This window comes from Mesocricetus auratus, unplaced genomic scaffold (assembly GCF_017639785.1).
Source record: "Mesocricetus auratus isolate SY011 unplaced genomic scaffold, BCM_Maur_2.0 Super-Scaffold_100676, whole genome shotgun sequence".
Taxonomy (NCBI): domain Eukaryota; kingdom Metazoa; phylum Chordata; class Mammalia; order Rodentia; family Cricetidae; genus Mesocricetus; species Mesocricetus auratus.
The window spans coordinates 61,545,916-61,567,617 of NW_024429266.1; the positions used below are offsets into that span (position 1 = coordinate 61,545,916).

Genomic DNA, 21,702 nt, shown 5'->3' on the forward strand with positions numbered 1-21,702 from the left:
TTTACCCACTGAACCTTCTACCCCGCCCCTCAGGCTCTATTTCTAGGTAGAACTCAATGCTTTGCATGACCTTGAGCCAAGTCTCTAACCTTGGTCTCTTTGCCTTGTCTCCTTGTGTTAATGAAACACACATCACCCTCCCCATTCATAATCTGCAGAAAAACAAACACTTGGGTGTGAGGAGCCCTCCAGGGGATTTGGGAGCTGATGTGCAGAACTCTGAGTGCCTGAGGAGAAAGCTGCTGTGTAAACACAATATATTATTAATACAATGTTAAAAAATAGCATTGCAACCTGAGCTATTCATAGCTGCTTTGGGCTGCAGAAGCAGCAGGGCTCTGACACACAGGCCCTAACACAGTTTTGGGAAGCAGGGGCTATGGTTTTTCAAGTCTGCAACACACTGAAGAGGAAAGTGAGATTTTAGTCAAAATTTGAGCACATTCTTGTGCATACTGGTATTGTATACAGAAGGTAGGCTGCGGTTTGAAAGTCCAACTTTAACAGAATGAGTGGAAAACTTTGATTTTTTTCATTACACCTTAGAGCTACTTTACAATGTGACCAGTTTAGGGGTTCAGGGAAGAAGGTTAGGAGTCCTAACCCCCTTTCCTGGATCCATTAGAAAGCAGACAATGCTAGTTGGACTCCATGGTGATAAACTCTTAGGTAGGTAAACTAGTAATAGTTATTGGTTTAGTTATTTAACTAGTTAGTTGGTCATACCTACTCAAGAGATGCATATAGGGCATCTGCTACATGCTACTGTAGACACTGGGAAATGGAAGGCATAAATTATTACCTAATAATTTTCTCTGTTGTCCCCTGTTCCCTGTGTGTGTGTGTGTGTGTGTGTGTGTAGACCAGACCACAACCTCTTCTGTCACTTTTTGAGATAGTGTCTTTCACTGAACCTATCGCTCACGGGTTGTTTATATTAACTTCTCATCAAGCCCCTGAAATCCATTCCAGATAAGGAATTGACAAGGTGCTAGAGAAATGATTCCGTCTAGGTAGATTAGTGAACAATGAGTTTCATTGGGGTTGCTAACAGGAGCACAGGTTGACTAAAGACAGCTGTATCACTGAAAATCTCAGCCAAGTCTGGGTGACAAGTCACAAAGTCTGCATCCCAGAAACAGTTCCACCAAAGAAAATTACCTTTTCTAAGCAACTGTTACTGTTTATGTAACATTTGAAAAGGGACTTGTGAGTCTTGTAAATTTCAGGAGTTTCCTGAGACCTGTGAGTTTTGTTGAGTTCCTAAGACTTGTAAGTGTCCTTTGCTTTCTGAGGATTAATGAGCTTCCCTTCTTGGGGAAATATATTAATAAATAACTACACAACCATTCATGTTCTTTTTCTTACAGAGCCTGTGTCATCTTGGGGGTGATCTTTCTTCTGTCATCTATATGCATAGTGGTCAAAGCCATCCATGACCTTTCAACAAGGCTGCTCCCTGAAGTGGTAAGGTCCTTCTTTCTTAACATTCTTGCCTCAATTCTCACACAGGTTTGCTGCAGTGGGTGGGGAAGGTGAAGCCATTTTAGGGGCCAGAAGAACTCACTGCGGGGACACAAATGACACAGCATAGTGATGTTCTAGGTCAGATGAGATTCCACATAGTCGAGCTGGTGCTGCCTTCTGTGTCCTGCTGGCCCGTTTGCCTACTGTTAAAGCAGGATGTCTTTCTTTTCATAAAAAATAATTGTATTTGTGCAGCTGTGATCCATCTGTTGTCTGAATTCATCTAATGATTGCTGTAATAAGAAGCATTTTTTCTTTTGCATTTCAGTGCAGTATGTAAATCTATTTTCATAGGTTTCCTAGCATGACTGATGTCTAGATATATAAACTAGAAGATGCAATTTCTGACAGAAATGTTTCTCACTGTTTTGTCCTCTGGTGATTACTTTAACTCTTCCCCTATCCTCTCTGGATAATTTTGTAGCTTCCTATTGGGCAGCCTTCATAGACAGCAACTAATTTGGTTATTAGGTAATGAAGATACTGCCTTTATAAATTTTCACATAACAATGTAAACAAGAAACATTAACTTGTAGGACGTTTTTTAATTTCAGCTTGACCACAACACACCGTTTTATATAGGTTAGAATGGTTAGGGAGACTGTTTATTAATCTTATGGATGCCCTATTGCATCTGTGCTTATGTAATACTTGTATAACTTTGGGAATGCAACCTTTTGAATCTTGTAAATTTCAGGAGCTTCCTAAGACTTGTGAGTTTTGTTGACTTCCTGCACCTTGCAAGTTTCTTTTACTTCCTGAGTCTTAAAGAGAGTTGCTCCAGAATGCAATATTTCAATTTAGAGGAAATATCTATATAACTGTTGAAGGTATATTTCTTACAGATCCTGTATCATCTTGAGGGTAATCCTCCTCCTCCTCCTTCTCCTCCACTTTCTCCTCCTTCTCTCTCTCTCTCTCTCTCTCTGTCTCTCTGTCTCTGTCTCTGTCTCTCTCTCTCTCTCTCTCTCTCTCTCTCGGAGTATGTGTGTGAGAGAGAGACAGATACAGAGACAGAGAGAGACAAACAGAGACAGACAGACAGACAGACACACACACAGAGAGAGAGAGAGAGAGACAGACAGGCAGGCAGGCAGGCAGGCAGGCAGGCAGGCAGGCAGGCAGGCAGGCAGGCAGGCAGACAGACACAGTTAATGAAAACTTAAAGGGATAGTCTACTACAATTAGTAGAGGCATCTGCGTGGCTGCTTATGTTGTTTCTTCCCTCTCTTTAAGCCATCTCTTTCACAGTCCATCAGCACTTTAACTGTTGTTTAATGACCAAGTTTGTCCGAAACTGATCTCTTGGGAAATAACAGAAAGGAAAGGTGGAAAGCAGGATGGGAAGGTACCTACTTAGGGCATTCAGTCATTTTCAAGAAAATGACTACTTCCATGCTTGGGCCTCTCCTCTCCTAAGGACTGAGTTATCTCCTGTGATCTCCTCTTCCCACACCAGTCTTTGTCACATGACCCATTCTGCTAGAATCTGCTTAGCATAGAAGGCACCAAGTGTGATTATGTACGTTACACTTCAGATAGGTACCACCCTGCATTTTTCAGAGGATATGAAGACAACTGAGCTTGAAGAAATATTACTAGTTAGGACTTTTCAGCACTGTGCCAGATGACACATTCATTTATTAAGATATTAAAGATTAATTTCCAGCAGGTATAATGGCAGGGATAGATGACTTCGCCCACAGATCCCTGTAGAAGTGCTCTTTTTTTTTTGTCTCTCGATAGCAGAAGCACTTTTAGCTGTGGGCAGTCACTCATCACCCCATGGTGCAGATGCTGTTAGGTGAGGTGAAGAAGTTCAAGGATTTCAATACTGACTCACTCTGTCGGTGTCTAATGATCTGGCCCACATCAGGTTTAAAGTGTGAAGGGCCACATGGTTATACCCAAGATGGTTATACCACATGGTTATACCCAAGATGGGCCCTGTCCTTGGACAACCCAAGGCTGCTGCCATCTTTTGTCAGTTATGGGATGAGACTGAAAAATTATAAATTATACTACTTTATGGATATCCTGCATATGGGTGGTCTTATTTTTAAGCTTTTTAGCATCATGAAGAGGTAGCAAGGAGTGTCTGGGCTGCAAAGCAAAGGCGGCTGTTTGCCTGAGCAGCACACAGGGCCACTTAACACTGCCGGGACATAGTAAATTATTTACTTTTAATGTATGTGGGTGGGCGGGGCATCTGTGAGGATGTGCATGTGTGTGGTGGTCTGAGGAAACCTTGAGTGTTATCCTCAGGAATGCTGTCCCTGTTCTTTGAGGCAAGGTCTCTTACTGTCCTACAGCTCACCAATTTGGTTAAAATGGTGACCACTGAGCCCCAGGGACCCACCCATCTCTGTTTGCCCAGGACTGCAATTACAAGTGTATGACACCAGGCCCAGCTTTTCATTGGGTTCTGGGGACGGAACTCAGGTCCCCATGCTTGCCAGGAAAGCACTTTCCCAAATGAGCCATTTCTTTCGTAAATTAGTAGCAAATTTTCTCATGTTGTTTACACACACACACACACACACACACACACACACCACACAGTTTTGGTTGCTATCCCAATATGAGCTCCCTCCCCTGTCTTCCTGCATTCACAACGCATTTGTACCCTTTAATCCCTTCCATTTTCGTACCCTGAGTGTCCTCTTATTCTCCTCAACCTTCTCCCTTAGGGCATCCTTCCACTGGCCTCTCGTGCTTCCTTTTCTAGTTTTCTGAGAGCTGCACGCACTCACTCCCACATAATACACAAAAAGTAGAAGCCAGGATCCGCCTATGAGAGAGAACAGGAAGTGTTTGTCCTCCTCCGTCTAGGTTACCTCACTTAATTTTTTTTTTCAGTTCCATCCGTCTTCCTGCACATTTCATTTTTTAATGGCTAAATAAAATTCCATCGTGTGCATGGACCACATTTTCATTAGCTAGTCATCTGTTGATGGGCATCTAGGCTGGTTCCATTTCCTGGCTGTTGTGAAAAGAGCAGCAGTGAACACGGGTGAGCCAGGGTCTCTGAGCAGGATGTAGAGTGCTTTGGGCCTCAGATTCTTCAGTCAAGTGTACTGGTTCCTTTGCTCTGTACCAGGGATGTTTCTCTAAGTCAGCCAACAGTAGTCAGGCTCCCAGTTCCTGCCCTGCTGTGACTCAGGATGAGTGTTGATACGAAATGCTTCGTGTAAATTAGATTTGTCAACTCAAATGCCCAGAGAAATCAGGCTGGGCACAAAAGGGAGAAGTTGGCTAGGTTTATGGTACCCAGAGAGCAAGCGCCTGGTTAAAAGTTCCAGCCTCCTTCAAAGTTGCTGTGCTGGAGAAGAGAGTAGAAACATCGCTGACACAAAACTAGCAGGACTGGGCAGACAGTTTGGTGGGCAAAGGGCTTGCGGAGCGAGTGCAAGGACCTGAGTTCAGTCCTCAGGATCACTGAAAAGCCAGATGCAACTGTAAGGCCTGCTTGTCACCTCAGCATTGAGGACAGAAGACAGGAGCACCCCTGGGGTTCTCTGGCTAGCTGCACTGGTGAGTTCTGGGTTCAGTGAGAGACCCTGACTAGACAAGATAGGGTGAAGAGTGAAAAAGAAGACACCTGATGTCAATCTCTGACACATCACCGTATGTGCGGAGTACCTGCACACAGACACATGTGTATTACACACACCAACAAAAGACACATGTGTATAACACACACGGGCACACAGACACATGTGTGTAACACACACCTGTATACACACACCTACATACAAATATGTATAGCACACACCTGCACACAGACACATATGTATTACACACCAGCAACAGACACATGTGTGTAACACACACCAGCACACAGACACATGTGTATTACACACCAGTACACAGACACATATGTGTAACACACACCTGCACACAGACACATGTGTGTAACACACACCAGCACACAGACACAAATGTATAATACACACCTGCACACCACACACACACACACACACACACACACACACACAGAGGAATTAATGAAACTGAAAGCCTGGTTTGAGTGAGTGGATACTCTCATATAGGACAAGAGAAGTCTGAGCTGCATTCGGGAAGTTTGCTACTTCTTGTAGGGTCTGGACCAAGCCAGGGACAGAGCTCTTCAGGGCTTCAAGGTAATGGGTGTCTCTCCGGATCACACTTAACCCCTCACCTCAAATCCAAGCTGCATTCTCATGGCTCATTTCTGCACGTGCAGGAGCAAGGCTGTGTGTGGTTCCGTGGGTAACGCTTGCCTAGTAAGTATGAAAGCTGGGATTTGAGCCCCAACACCGTACAAACAGGTGCACACCTGTCACATAACCCCAGCACTGGAGAGGTAGAGGTCAGAGGATCAGGAGTTCAAGGTCATCCTTGGCTACATAGTGAGTTTAAGCCCATACTGGGATACTAAGATACACAAGATCTTTTGCCTTGAAAAAAAAAGCAAGAAGCAAAATCAGTTGCTTTGCTTCAATTCAGCTGTGCAATTCTGAGTGAAACATAGTACAAGAATGTGTCTGTGTGTGTGTCAGTGTGTGTGTGTGTGTGTGAGTGTGTACATATGTGAGAGTGTATATGCCTGTGAGACCAGAGTAGGGCATTGTGAGTCCTCTGTTGCTCTCCACATTATCCCTTGAGACTGTGTCTCTCACTGAACCTGGAACTCGCTGTTTTTCATCTAGGCTGGTGGCTAGCAAGCCCAGGGATCTTTTTGTCTCCACTTCCTCTTCCATAAAGTGCTCTGGTTCTAGGTTATAACAGGCTTTATATGTAGATTCTGTGATCTGAACTCAGGTCCTCATATCCACTGAGCCATCTCCCCAGCCCCCGACACGTCAGTTTCAACTAGAAATCTGTGTAGCCAGGAGTGACCCAGCTGTGAAGTCAGCTGGCTCTGAATCTCGAGGGTGTCACCAGTCCCTTGGGGTTTGTCTGGAGGAGGAACTGAGCCAGCTGGTACCCTGGTGAGCCCTGAAGCAGGCCGGTGGGGGTTGTGTAGCCAGGCTGCCTGGGTAAAAGGCACAAGCCCCCTACGCCCACTCCTTCCACCAAACCTTTGGTCAATGAACAGATTCTGAAAGAGAATTCTCTACAACTCCAGTGTTCTGATTCTAGAAGCCAGGCAGGAGTGGGCTGTGCTGTGGCATGAGCCAACACCTGCTGGATGCCAACAGCTCGCTATTATTTACAGCACAAAAGCAATGTCTAGTGACGGCGATGTATGTCGCTCAGTGGGTAGAGTGCTTGCCCTGTCTGGATTCCATTCCCAGCATTACCTCGAGCTAGGGATGGTGGCATACTCCTGTAGTCCCAGCACAAGGAGGTGAAGACAGGAGGATCCCAAGTTCAAGGTTATCCTCAGCTACACAGTGAGTTTGAGGGCAGCGTGGGCTTTATGAGATCTGTCTCTAAAATAAACAAATGAATAAACAAATAAAAATAGCAAAAATAATTTCTGAACAAAAATGAGCAGCTCCAAGAAATCTGGGCCTCTGATTACCTCACCCACTGCATCTTATTTAAGTTTTTCTTTCTTTTTTTTTCTTGTTTTCTCTGTATTGTTTTGGAGGCTACCCTGGAACTCGCTCTGTAGACCAGGCTGGCTTTGAACTCACAGAGATCCACCTGTCTCTGCCTCCTGAGTGCTGGGATTAAAGGTGTGCGCCACCAGGGCCCTTGTTTAATGCTAAGATGGGTTGCTTTATTCTTTCCTTGTTCTTTTTATTTTGACTGTGGGGTTGATTCTGAAGTACCACATCCGGTTTGGGCCTCCTGCCTCTGCTCTCATGAGTAAGGGCAGGCTGTGTGCTTTTCCTTTTTGTGGGGACACCAGCTCTGAAAGCTGAAGTCTAAGGTTGTAGGTGGCTGCTGGCCAGGGTTTGGGCCCTGGACTTTTCTGCAGGGCTGCCCTCGGCAACTGGTTCCATAGGCTGTGTCTTTGCTGCCCTCTGGCCTTCAGCAATGTCTCATCCCTCTTCCCCTTTCTCCCTCTACTCCCTCTTTCCCTCTCCTTCCACACTCCCTTTCCTGCTCTTCACATACGAACCTTGGCTTACGTATGCCCGCTTTCACATAATAAATAAACAAACAAGCAAACAAATGAGAGACTGTGGCTGAAGGAAACAGCAGGAGCACAGGGCAACAGTGTTTTCCTGGCTTTGCTGTTCACTAAGTGTCTCACTGGCCTTCTGAAATGAGGGTCTCATTTGGGGAATGTATTTCTCAGAGGTTTGTCTTCCAACATGAAACGCTGTCCAACATAAATCCTCATTTAAATTGGAAACTGAGCTGACTAATACTTAAAAAACAGAACGAAAAGCAAAAAAACTGACTGGGTTGGTAAAGTGCTCACTTTATATGAGGACCTGAGTTCAACCTCTGGAGCCCACATTTAGAAACCCAGTTGTGGTGGCATACATTTGTCATCTCAGGGCTGAGGAGGTAGAGATAGGTATGGCCCCGAGGCTTGCTGGACAGCCAGCCTAGCCTACTGGAGAGCTCCAAGGCAGTGGGAGATTCTGTTTGAAACGCAGGAGGATGTCAGAACTGGAGAGATGGTTGTGATAAATCGTGCTGATTTGGCAACTGTGAGCACTGGAGTTAGGGTTTTAGCACCCACATAACAGATGTCTTTGCAAAGCAAATGCTTGTACCCCAGCTCTGAGGGGACTGGAGACAAGAGGTCCTTCATTGGAGCTTGCTAGCTTCCAGCTTCCAGTTTAGCTAAGATATGAACCCAAGTTGGGAGAGACCCTGCCTTAGAGCATAGGTGGAGAGTTACAGAGGGCACTTGATGCCTTCCTGGCCTTTTCATGCAAGTACAGGCCTGTGTACCTGTACACACATGTACAGACTCTCTCTCTCTCTCTTCTCTCTCTCTCTCTCTCTCTCTCTCTCTCTCTCTCTCTCTCACACACACACACACACACACTAGCTAGCTAGCTAGCTAACTAACTGTCTTTTTTTAAAAAAAGGTAGCTGGGTCCTGAGGAATGATATTTGAAGTTGACCTCTGGCCTCCACATGCTTGCACACACATGTAGAAGAATACACAGTCACAGAATGTGTCAATGTTGATCAAATGTGTACTTGAAACACAGAGGCTGTGATTAGCCACAAAGGGCCTCCCATTGCGAGGCCAGCCAGGAGTCCCACTGAGATCCACATAGGACGAATGAGTTGCTATAAAGGCAGGTTTTGCTCTCCCAAGTGTAACCCAGACACTTTGCTGACAGTACTGTTTGTTTACCTGTACTATCAATAGATGGTGTAAGAAGACAATGTATTTGATTAGACAGGAAATGTAAACAGGGAGCTAAGTATGGCAGCAGTCCCCAGAGGAGCTGTGGCAGAAACACATGTGACTTCATGGCACATCCCATGCAGGGCCCTGGTAGCCTGGGCCCCTGAGTGTTAATCTCCATCAGCTTCTGAAGAGTGGGCAGAGATAGTCCTCCTGGTCTCTTATAAGAATCCAGAGTTAACTGTCAGCTCTGGTTTCCTGGGAAATGACCCAGGAGTCTCCAATTGGTCTTCTTTGTTTTTAATCAGTTTGATGTATCTGTGAGCAACCCTCCATGTTGCTTTATTCTATTATAATAGATGTCTTTGTGCTTTCTTCCTCAAAAATAGTGGTTTTCTTTTAGCTCGATGTCTCATTAGACCTTCGAGGCATTTCTGAAGTGGGTGGACGCATTGGACCTGCCGCCATCTTACAACAAAGACACATTCTCAGCTAAAAGGAGGAAACGGTCAGCTCTTGACTGTGATAGGAATGATACTCAGCCTCGGAGGCAGTGAGTGGACCCGTGTCTTCTGACAGCTGATCAAAGGCTGTCTCTGACCTTTGATGACTGAAAAGCTAGCCTCCACCAAGAGCATCTCAAGATGGCCCTGTGAGAAACACAGTCCAGAAACCCCAGTATCACCTCAGAGACAGCTCCATGTCTAGGATCTTCCCCCGCCCCTTCACAGAAGATTTGGGTTTTTTTTTTTGTTTTTTTTACTGTATTGATATGATGAAGACCCATCTTGTGGGATTGCTGTGAATAAAAGAAAGAAGATGCATTCATTTCTCTGTAGCTGCCAGCCACCCTACCCTGCCTACTCCTATTCAAGGAGAATCTTTGTACTTAAAGGTACAGACGTGGCTTTGTTGGGGCTGTTTTACTCTTTTGGCTTTTTGAGGGACCTACCACTCTGCTCCCAAATAAATCGCACACAGAGGCTTAGTCTTAGTTATGAACGCCCGGCCTTAGCTTAGCTTAGTTTCTTGCCTGCTTTTCTTAAGTTTAAATTATCCCAACTACCTTTTGCCTCTGGGCTTTTTTCCTTTTCTTACTTCTAAATATCTTACTGTCACTCTTACGCCATGGCTGGGTGGTTGGCCCCTAGCATCCTCCTCTCCTTGTTCTGTTGTTCCTCTTTTCCTTCTTCCAGATTTCTCCTGCTTATCCTCTCTGCTTGCCAGCCCTGCCTATATTTGTTCCTTCCTTGCTATTGGGCATTCAGTTCTTTATTAGATCATCAGTAACAAAGCTTAAAATATATATTTTCTAGCATGTATGAGGCCCTGCCCACCCACACACAAGCCAGGGGTGGTAGCACATACCTGTAATCCCGGCACTTGGGAGGCAGGGGCAGGAGGATTTCTACCAGAGCCTGGTTTACATAGAGAGCTCCAGGGCAGCCAGCACTGCCAGAAAGACTATCTCAAAAAACAAACTGGCTGGAGTGATGGCTCAGTGGCTGAACTCTTGATGCTCCTGCAGAAGACTGGAGCTGCATTTCCAGTGCCCTATCAGGCGGCTCACAACTGCCCATTACTCCAGCTCCAGGGGCTCTGACTCCCTCTTGTGACCTCTGAGGGCACCTGCATACACACACACACACTCCACAGAGACATTCACAAATACATATAAATAAAAATGAAATGAATCTTAGAAAACAAAAACACAAAACAAACAAAAAAGAGCGGTGGTATTGATCAACGACAGCAGCTTGTGCCATTGACATGGGGTACCTCACTATTCCAACACTTCTTTCCTTGGGCAACCCTAATCTCTTGGAACTTGCCTTTTTAACTAACTTAATGCTTGCGTCTCTGTGAGGTTCTGAGAGTGTGCTTTCATTTGAAGAAAGGACAAAAAACGATTTCAAAAGCTGATTGATGCTGTAGTATAGTATAATCCCCCCACCCCCGACGTTCACTTCCTTGTGTATAGGATGAGCCCCCCCCCCCCCGCCTCAGGACATTTCTGCACTTGGGACAGTTGTTTAGCCGGTGGTGAGACTCATACTGAATGCTTGCTTTATTTCTGAAGCTCACACTAAAGTGTCCTGTTCATACAGTGCACACAGTAAGTCCTAGTACTGCAAGGCAGTGGAAAGTGCATTCTTGTAGGAGTGAGAGCCTTTGTTATGAATTTCTTGTGCTCTGTGCCATGTGGAGGTCTGTTTCTTTAGAATATTCGGCCTGTGGCCAAAATATGAGTATTTGCTCACAAAGCCACGCATATGGCCATGTTGTTAGGGGAATATTGTGTATTTTTCTGGAATATGTTTTTGGGGACACTTGGGCTGCAGGAGACACCCCCTCTTTCCCCCCTTTTATCAAAATGAGCTATTTGATCATCACAGTCTTTGTAGCAAAAAAAATATTCTGAGACCAAGATGGCTGAAGACATGCTCTTTTCCCTAAAGAATTTTCCAAGGAGAGACAAAAAGGAAACCAGAGTGACTGTGAGGGCTTGATCCCAACCCTGCTGTGGCGTGTGGAGGGTTGTTAGAGAAAACAGCTGCTAAGAACTGTGGGCCTTCACAGTCTACCTCCGTGAAGGCAGCTGTACCCTGGGATCTGCCTGCCCCCAGCTGGCTGTTCTTACCAACTCTGTCTTCATTAGCAGTTCTCAAACACTACCAGCCCCAGTCTAGGTCGATTTTCGTGACATTCAGGTAGTCCAGGCTGACCTTGAACCCGGTGTGTCGACAAGGATAACAACTTTCCTCTACTTCCCAAATGATGAGATTAAAGGCATGTGCCTCCATGCATGGCTGATGCATTTCTGGGCACTGAACTCAGGACTTTGTGTCTGCCAGGCAAGCATTCTATTAACTGAGCGACATCTCCAGCCAGGCTTCGGCTTATAACCATGTCCCCCAAACAGCCTGTCTTCAAGCCAATGTGTGCAGCAACTACTAGCACTGCAGTAGAATTCTGGAACTCTTTTGGTTGTTGTTTGTGGTGGTTTATTTCCCACGGCTTGGAGTTTACAAGAGAGAGAGAAACAGCAAGTGAACTAGGTCTTTGAGAACTTGGACTTGATGCCTCCCCAGGAAGAACTGAGTGTTTGTTGAGTGTACAAGTTCGAGACTGGCCCAAGTTAGGCCAGGACTGAGATTAGGAAGACCAACAACCAATAGGATCTTGCCTTTCAGGGAATCAGGAAGGTTGCCAGGGAGCCCTTGGTGGACTCTTGAGTGTCCGTGGAGAAGCACAATAGACTGCAAAGAAGGGTGTGTCTCATGCTGCTCCCCACATTCAAGGCATTGGCTGACCCATGGTGAATATGAGCAGGTTTGGGGATAGCTAAGTAAGCTGCATGTGCATTCATTTTTCCTTTTGCGTCTCAGCTGTTAGCATTTATCCAGTTGTTATTTATGAGTACACATGTGTGTCTGTGTGAACACATGTCATGTGATCACAGTCCTGAAGAGGGTGTTGGATTCCCTGGAGCTGGAGTTACAGGTGGTTGTGAGCCATTCAGTCAGTGTGTGTGTGCTCAGAACTGAACTCGGGTCTCCCCGATGAGCAACCTCACCCTTAGCTGTTGAGCCATTCAGCCAGCTCCAGCTAACAGCATTTAATGTTTTTCCTGTTTTGTTTTCAAATGACAAGAGCAATGAAATGTTCACATGTGGGAGAAGCTGGCCGAGGTAATTTGCATAGAGACATGCTTTGTGTTTTCTACTTTTCTCCTTCTGGGTCTCCTAGGTATGTGATGCCTTTAGGTCTGAGGGACAATCCAGATTCCTGACTGTAGATCTCAGGTGACCAGTTCATGGAGCAGGCTGAGAGGGTGAAGGTGTGGTGGTGTGATCCTCCAATGGCCTCGACCTTACAATAAAATCTTCTGCTAGCTGTGGTGTGGAAAGAATTGTACACATGTGACTCCAACGAACCCACTACAGCTGGCTGAAGGCCCTAAAGACTGAGTCCAGGTATCCCTAAGGAAAAAGGAGGTCATCCCGGCTATGGGCATCAGTGTCCGCTCTGACCACCCTGCTGCTCGCCTGTGGGCCTCTGACTACAGATTTACCACAGTCATCTCAGCTGACTCCTCACAGTAGATATTTGCCTTTACCTGACTTTCTCAGGTTGGACTCTGACTGAGACAGCCAGAATTACTATCCTGAAGTATTTTCTTTAAATGTTTAAGGTGAGAGCTGGGGAATGCCTCACTATGTAGCCCAGGGTGGCCTGGAATTTATAATTCTTCTGTCTCGACCTTTCAAATGTTGAGATTGCGGGCATGAACCCAGGATAGGTTTATTTCTCATTTTTTATCCAAATTAGACACACACACACACACACACACACACACACACACACACACTAAATAACCAATTGCTTTACAAGGCTCATTATTAAAAAACAAAAAACTAACCTCTTTCCTAGAGGTAACCATTTATAATATTATAAGTTTTCCACATCTATTTTATACTTTTGGTTTTTATTATTAGAGCATACTTGGTTATCTTTGCTAACTCACTCTAGAAACTCCCTCACAAATAAGTCCAGAGGTGTGTCTCCCGGGTGATTCCAGATCCCATGTAGTCCACCATCAAGATTAACCCTCTCGGGTTATGTGATGTCATGTCTTTAGGAACCCCAGAGGAGCCTCTTCCTTTAAATGCTCATGATCCTCAGGGGAGGAAGGTGTAGCCAGGTAGTCACCAGGGAAGGAAATAGTGAACCCAGCCAGGTGGCTCATCTCCGCATCCATGACAACGCCCAGGGATTGAAGGACTTGGTCCTAGAAATCCGCATTCTCATATGAGAAAGCAGCAATGTGTCTGATGCTTCATTTAGCAGAATCCAGGATGCACCAGGGAATGTCAGCCCAGCCTCTCAGAATGCCTTACTGGGCCTTTAGACAACCGCAGAACCTTCTCTGGCAAGTTGTGTCTTCCCCCAAGGCTTCCTATGATCCTTACATCCATCTCAGTTTCGTGGACCCCAGGAAGCTAGCACCCTCTCCTCACTATTCCTGGTAGGGCCTCACCTGTCAGTCTGTCCAGGAAATGTCAATGCTGTGGTGTCTCAGTCTGCCTCAAGCCCCTAGTAACTCCCAATGATCCCTGTTTATTTACCCACTGATCCAAGCATCAGTGTTCAACATCCTGACTTCCGAATGGTCTGATGCTAACTTACAAATTTCCAAGCCTTCAAATGAGAACACAGGGTAATTTGTCAATATGATTTAATCACCAGGGGAAAGTGAGACTCCTGCTTGGTGCAATTTCCCCACATCTGAGGGGGTGGGGGAAGGGTGGTGACGAAAAGTTCGGAAGATGAGAGTGACTGTTTTAATTTCACCTGGGGCCATAAATCAATTCTCATGCATTATTCAGCAGGCACTAGCATTGCCCTGGTGGCACTCTGACACATACAGTGTCAGAATGGTTTGAAATCTGTCCTCATTAGGAAGGCAAAGGACGCCTTTTTGCAGGCATAAGCAAGCGAACCTCCAGAGTCCTCTCTCGACACCTCATCTCCTAGGAACAGGAAAGCAGGGGTCAACTGGGAAAGGGTAGATTGGCTTTGCAGATCTGGCCTGTCTGACGTTAGTAGTAACAGTTCATTGTGTCCTGGTGTTGCAACTGTTACCGTCACCTTCTATCAAGAATAAGCCCCACATAGGAGGTGACAACTGGCACACACTATTGAAAAAATTTAATTTTAACACAAGGCTTTCCTATGAGCAATGGCATGAATACAAATGCTCTCAGATGAAGCTGTCTGGGAAAGAGGGAGTGATGCCTGGAAGGGCAGAGAAACTCAGTAACACAATGGTAGAAGTTACTGTAGGCAGGAGTTGTGTCTGGCTACCCACGGGACACCTGTGCCCCAGGATAGCTACGAATGTGACCCAACACAAAACTCTGAACTTCGCAGATGACAAATAGTGTTGAATGTCAAAAGGCTGGCCATCCTTGATGATGTGTGAAAATACATGAATGAAGATGAGAATCATGAGAAGATGCAATCAGGTGTCCTTACCGTGTTGATGGTGGGATATTGGGTGAGTGGCGTGGTGAGAGAGGGGGGAAGAGGCAGAATTGCATGGAGCATCCTAATGGCCAGGTTCACTGGACCGACCTTCTAAGAGCCTGTTGTCACTCCTGATGGAGGCGGCGATGCCAAGCCCCACCTCTGCTCTTTTCTCTCTGACCTTTGCTCCTTGTCTCCTAAATAAAGGAACAGTGCTAGACCCTGGGAGGGTTAATCTCAATTGTATCTGGAACTGACCTTCGGGCAGGACTGTGAGGGAGACTCTTAACCGAGATGGACGACGTCCCTCAGAATGGTGGTGCTGCCTCCCTGCCGTCACTTGCTGCTGTTAAGTGCATCTATGCCATTGTCACCACTGCCACCTGGCTTCCCCACTCTCAGAACCCAGCTTCCCAAAGTAGACTGAAGACCATGCGCTCTTAGGAGTCCCCCAGGAGGCCCGCAGCACCAGACTGGGACTGCTGAGGACTGAGCAGCTACTGGGTTTTCAGTCTTATACAAGTGCAGATGGCCACTGATGGCCTGGTCACTGTGCGTGCATGTGTGTGTGTGTGTGTGTGTGTGTGTGTGTGTGTGTGGTGTGCATGCATGTGTGTGTATGTGGTGTGGTGTGTGTGTGTGAGATGTATGTGTAGTGTGTATGGTGTGTGGTATGTATGTGTGTGGGGGGGTGTGGGTGTTGTATATGTGTGTGGTGTGTGTGTGTGTGTGTGTGTGTGTGTGTGTGTGGTGTGTGTTCTGGGTATGTTTACAATATCTTCGGTGGAATAACAAGCAACAGCCAAATTAGACATGTTGCATTGTGACCGGGCAGTTGAGGAGCTGGGTTTGCAATTTCATTCATTTTTAATTCAAGTTGATTTTAAATATGAACCAATGTGTTTGAGAAAATTATTATTAAAAAAATTCCAGGGAAGCTGCACATGGTAGTTCATGCCTGCAATTCCAAGAGACCAAAGCAGAGTGATCCCTGTGATTATGAGTGCATACCCCAATGCCCAGCTTTTTTGTGGGGGCCATGGGGTGGAAACCCAGGTCTTCCTGCTTGCAAGGGGGCACAGTCCAGACTGAGCTACCATCCAGCCGAAACACGCTTTCGGCAGCTAGAATCTGCCAAGTTCTTGGATTCCTCTTCCAGCTGTTTGTTCTGCCAAGTTAAGGTGTTGTTTTTCACACTTTGGGACCCATGAAACTAGAAAATTAGAGCCTGTCCATTATTAGCTCTTCACACAGACACACCACTCACGTGGACTGATCAACAGCCACCGTCACCGTCATGTGGAAAGCAAGAGACATTTGAGGGCAGAGGAGGTGGATTCTTGTAAGGTGTCCTTCAGCATGGGTCAGGTACTGTCCTAGTTTGATTTCTGTTGCTCTGATAAAACACTGTGACAAAAAGCCACTTAGGGGACAAAAGGGTCTATTGGCTTATCCTTCTGGGTCAACCACAGTCCACCATTGAGGGAAGTCAAGGGAGGAACTCAAGCAGGAACCGTGGAAGAAAGCTCTCTTGGCTATGCTGCTTCTCTCTTTCTCTTCCTCTCCCCTATCCCTCTCTTCCCTGTCTCCCTACACACACACACACACACACACACACACACACACACACACACACACACCAATCTGACCTGGGCAATTTCTCAGTTGAGGTTTGCTCTTCCCTGGTGACTCTGGGTTGTATCATGTGGACAATAAATTGGATCAGCACAAAGGCTAGGGAAATGGTTCAGTGGTTAATAGCCCTGGCAGCTCTTCCAGAGGACTTGGATTCAGTCACCTAACACCTATGTAGTGACTCACAACCATCTATAACTCCAGTTCCAGGGGATCCGATGCCTTCTCTGGACTCTGCAGGCACTAGGCACACGCATGGTATACAGATATACATACAGGAAAAGTACCCATACATGTAGAACAAAACAAACAACAAAACCAAAGCCGCAAACAGCTAAAGGGCACAGACACTGTCTTAGACCATTTGGGCCACATCCACAGAGTACTGTGGACTCGGGGCTCAGCCTACAAGCAATGCTTGTTTCTCGTAGTTCTGGAGGTGGGGAAGGCCAAGGGCAAGACTCCAGCAGATAGATGGTATCTTCTTGTCTTGTCCCCACACAAGGGAATTTTCTCAGGTCTCTTCCTAAGAGGGCCACTACTCCTGTATGTGGTGGTAATGTTGATTATCACCTTGGCAGTAGCTAGAACAGTGACTCTCAATGTTCCCAATGCTGTGGCCCACAGACATAAAGTTCATTTCCTTGCTACTTCATAACTATAATTTTTCTACTGTTGTGAATCATAATGCAAATATCTTAGGTGACCCCTTCGACCCCAAAGGGGGTCACTACCCACAGGTTGAGAACCTCTGATCTAGAATCTCATTGGAGACAATCTGTCAGGCATACCTGAGGGGTTATTTAGATTTTGTTACCCTCCATGCAGAGTCTCATGATTAGACCCTTCTTTCTGTGGCAGACTGTTGATGGGCCCAATCTCGTACAGGTGATGACAGCTCCTGAGAATGCTGTGGGTCTTTATTGAGGAACCTTGGCCTGCGACTAATCATCCTAGGTGGCTTACCAACAATGGAAATTCACTGCTCATGCTTCTGGGGTTGGAAATCCAAAGATCAAGTTACTGGGCAAAAGCTTTGGTGTCTCATGAGGCTCTGTTTCCTGGTTCAAAGAGGACTGACTTCTCTGTGTCCTCATGTGGACAAGTATTCAGAGGCGACAGTTCTGTGAGGTTGATTCCTTGAAAAGAATCTTAAGTTTGAAAATGATTTAGGTCAGTGTTTGGTGTAAGTATATGTAGGTTTGTATGTTTTTTTTCATTCCTATGTGTGCAGGTGTACACATGTGGGGTGTCTGTGTGCGTGTGTCTCTGTGTGTGTGTGTGTGTGTGTGTGTGTGTGTGTGTGTGTGTGTGTGTGTGTGTGTAGAGAGACCAGGATCTTACTTCGCAGGAACCATCCACCATGTCTTCCCATACAGGGTCTCTCACTGGTTTGGGCCTGTTAATTAGATCAATCTGGCTGACCCATGAGGCCCAGCTCTGGGATGGCACCACACCTGACTTGTTTTATGTTGGTTCTGGAGATCAGACTGAGACCCTTACACCTAAGGGTTTACCACTTCACCAGCTGGGACACCTCCCCTACCTCAGGATGCTTCAGATTCTCGAAGAGTCTTACTATGCGCAGGGGGTTCAGCTCCTCCATTCAGTTTCCCCACGTTAGTAGCTCACAACCCGTCCATCCTCACAGTGGGCCATGGCACTATAGACAAAGCTATGGACTCAGTTTAGATTGCCAGTGATGCTTTTTTCCTGAACCTATCCTCAAATGCCATGCTATATTTAATTACCTTACCTCCCCAGTCTTCAGTTGGTGACAGGTTCCAGATGCACCCTTGCCTCTAGAGACCTTGATGTATGTAGAATGAAGGTCAGATATTGGTATTTTCTAAGCTGTATTTTAGTTTGGGACTGCTTGACAGTCTTCACAAGTGGAGTTCATGGATTTGGGAGTGAGTCGCAATGGAGGCACAGTCCCATGCCCTCACCGGACATGTGGCATCACAGCTTACGTTATCCTTCATTGCTTGGCTAGGTGGAGTCCGGTGGGTTTAAACCCTCTAATGTGACCATTTCCCCATTTCTTTAATTTTTAATACATTTTAAATTCAGTGTGTGTACACTTGCCACAGCACGTGGGTACCAGGGAGTGAGCTCATGTCCGCAGGACCGGCAGCAAGCATCTTCACCCACCCAGCCATCTCAGCTGCCTCCGTTTACCCTCTCCTATGCTGGATTTGCTAGTTTTGAGGCTCTAAATCCAGCCAGGTTCAAGGAGAGCTGGTGACCGTGGGGAAACTGGTCTTCCTAGAAGAAAGAGTGGACAAGACTCTGTGCGCACACACTGTCAGATCTGCTTCTGCCAATGGTGGGTGTTTTGGGGGAAGATGCTTTAATGTTATACAGAAACCCCAAGTCCAGAGAGGTAGATTTTAGAAATGATGTAGTTTCCAGCCTGGCAAACCAAGCTGTTTCCTTTGTCCCTGCGTCTGTCACTAGGAGAGCGAATTTATTAATAAGATGCTTAAGGAGTATCCTATTTCTCTGTGGGTGTCTGCTACCGTGTTGAATTTCTGCAGGCAGTTGCGTTTTAATCTGGGCAAACCTGGAGGCTGTGTCTCAGGGGAGCAGCGTGTGGGAGCTCAGAGGGGATCTCAGGGGGCCTGATGTCAGGAGAGAGCAATGGAGACGCCAGCCTGGCACGTGACTCACCCATTTGCTTGCAAACGTTAATGCAGCGCCTCAAGGAAGTGTTAACATCACGCCAACAGTGGACTATTTTTAGGCACCACTTTTTCCCACCTTGAAGACTATCTTTGAAATCTCAATTGTGTGAATGGAAGAAAAATAGGGTTTTAAGATCCTGTGGCTAAACCAGTTGGTTCTGTGAGAAAGGTTTTAGTGACGTGGCCTCCAAACTCTCAATTACCTGCTTTGTGAATTTTCTGTAGAATACTGCGTAGGCATCATTCTTGGCATTATGACCAACCCTGTTGACAATCAATGACTGCTTTGTGTTGTAGCGGAATAACAAGAAGGGAGGCAATACACAATGGCTTTTCAAATATTAGTCTGGCTCTTTAATAATCTTTTCTCAACTCCCATCACACAGGTGACCACCCGCACTATGCTGCCACCCGGTGGCAGCGTGTCTGACCGGTTCCTTGTGCCTTGCACAAGGCTGGTGGTGAAGATGATTGCTCTAGCAAGAGATGACATGTCAACATCTGGAATGTTCTCTTCTAGGACGATTTCCTGTTCAGCGTCTCCATTTTAAGTGGGATCCTTTGCAGTGTCCTGGCTGTGTTGAAGTTTATGCTGGGGAAGGTCCTGACGAGCAGAGCTCTCATCACAGATGGTGAGTGGCGCAGGTGTACCTTGGCTGATGGCTGAGTACTGAGCTGGGGGAGGTGCTCTTCTGGATAGATGTCTGGTAGATTCTGGTCTTGCAAATGAATTCAACTGCTGAGGGATCCATTTATCACCAGCGCTGTCCCCCAAACTGCTTACTTCATGGTTCTTGGAGCTCTCACACCTAAGCAGGTTTAATAACATAAACCAGCAGAAGTGATTGGCTTTCTTTCGGCTTCCTGAGACAGACTTTTGTAAGTAGCTCAGACTGGCCTTGGACTTTCCTTTGTCCTGTCTTAGCCTCCTATGCATTGGGATTATGGGTGTGTACCATCATACCTGGCCTTTTATTTTATTAGGGAAAGAAATAGAGGTAGGGACATAACCCAGCTTATAGAGTGCTTGCCTAGCATGCACAAGGCTTGGGGTTTGAGCCTCAGTAGGGTATCATCTGGGTGTAGTGGTGCACCCCTCCCATCCCAGCACTAGAGACGTGGAGGCAGGGGGACCATAAGTTCAAGGTTACCCTTGGCTTCATAATAAGTCCAAGGCCAACACAGGCTACATGAGAGCCTGCCTACAAACCAAACAAAACACCAGTCAACCTGAGTTTTTCTCTGAGGGAGATAGCTGTGGCCCAGATTCTTAAAGCAGAAGAAAACAGAGCCGGTAGGGCCTTGGTCTCTCTTAGCCATGGGTTCTGTGCCCCCCTCATCCGTGTTTCACCACCTGGCACCTGGGGTCGGTCACAGAGTAGTCACGACAGCCTGCTGAGCTCCTAGGATGAGGACAGCCTGGGCAGTCCCATGGTCATTTCCAAGGTGACATACCATCCCCCAGTCTCCACTGGCTTGCAGAGACCTGGTGTCTGTATGCCTTCTGCTGTCCCAGCCTCCTCTGTGATGAAGACTGAAGGCTGAAGCCTGGGTGTGGACAGAGGGTCAGAGTCATCCCCCAGACCTGCCCATGACCATGAAGACCGCCCATGGCTGGGATGAAATATCCTGACGGGGAGAAGGAGTTTATTTGGCTGGTACTTCCAGGTCACAGTCTATCATTTCAGGGAACTCAAGGCAGGGCTTTGAGGAAGTTCATCACGTCACATCTACAGTCAAGGACAGAGAGGATGAATGCATGCACCATAGTTAGTGACAGCTAGCTTCTCCACTCTTCTGTAGCCCTGTGCCCAAGTCCAGGGAATGGTACCGCCCCCTTCAGGCATTATTCCCACAACAATTAAGTTAATAGGCACAATTCTCCACAAACCCACAGGCTAGCCTGATCCAGACAACCCCTAATTGAGACTCTCTCGCCCCTTGATGCTAGCCTGTGTCAAGTTGACAACACTGTCATAGAGCATGATCTCATCTCGCTGGACTGAGGGGCCCTGCACAGTGTGAGTGGTTTCCCCTTAACCTCAGAGCCATTCCAGACTCAGATCTGTGCTTAGGCTTCACTGAAATTCCAACTTCCCACTACTGTACTTAGTATCTTGCTGTGTTGCACATGCATGTAGAAGCCACAGGGCAGTCATGGTCATTGTTCCTTAGTTACTGTCTTCCTTGGTTTGTGAGTAGACCATACTGGCTGGCTAGCGAGTCCCAGGAATCCACCTATCTCTCCCTCCACAGAACTGGGCTAACACATGCATGCCACTATGCCTGGCTTTTTGTTCTGTTTTGCTTTACATGGATTCTGGGGAACAGAACTCAAGTCCTCATTTACTGAGCCATCTCCCTGAAGTCCTCATTTACTGAGCCATCTCCCTCAAGTCCTCATTTACTGAACCATCTCCCTCTGAGTTTGGTTTTCTACCCACACAAGTGTTCACACCTAAGCAAACGCGTCCACTGTGTTCAAACCGGAAGGGTGAACTCCAAAGAAAAGTCAGTAGGAGGAGTGAAAGTGTTCTCCAACAGACGAATGCTGACTGGCTTCTTCCTGGT

General features: G+C 46.5%; 1 protein-coding gene across 1 annotated transcript in view; it reads left to right on the forward strand.

The window, feature by feature from the left end:
* The window catches only part of Tmem163 (transmembrane protein 163), a 160,964-nt gene that overhangs the window by 133,947 nt on the left and 5,315 nt on the right, over positions 1 to 21,702 (forward strand). The window contains exons 5-6 of the mRNA XM_040738104.1: positions 1,371 to 1,467; positions 19,652 to 19,763. Of these exons, the coding sequence (XP_040594038.1) occupies positions 1,371 to 1,467; positions 19,652 to 19,763 (209 nt within the window). The remainder of the gene's footprint in view (positions 1 to 1,370; positions 1,468 to 19,651; positions 19,764 to 21,702) is intronic.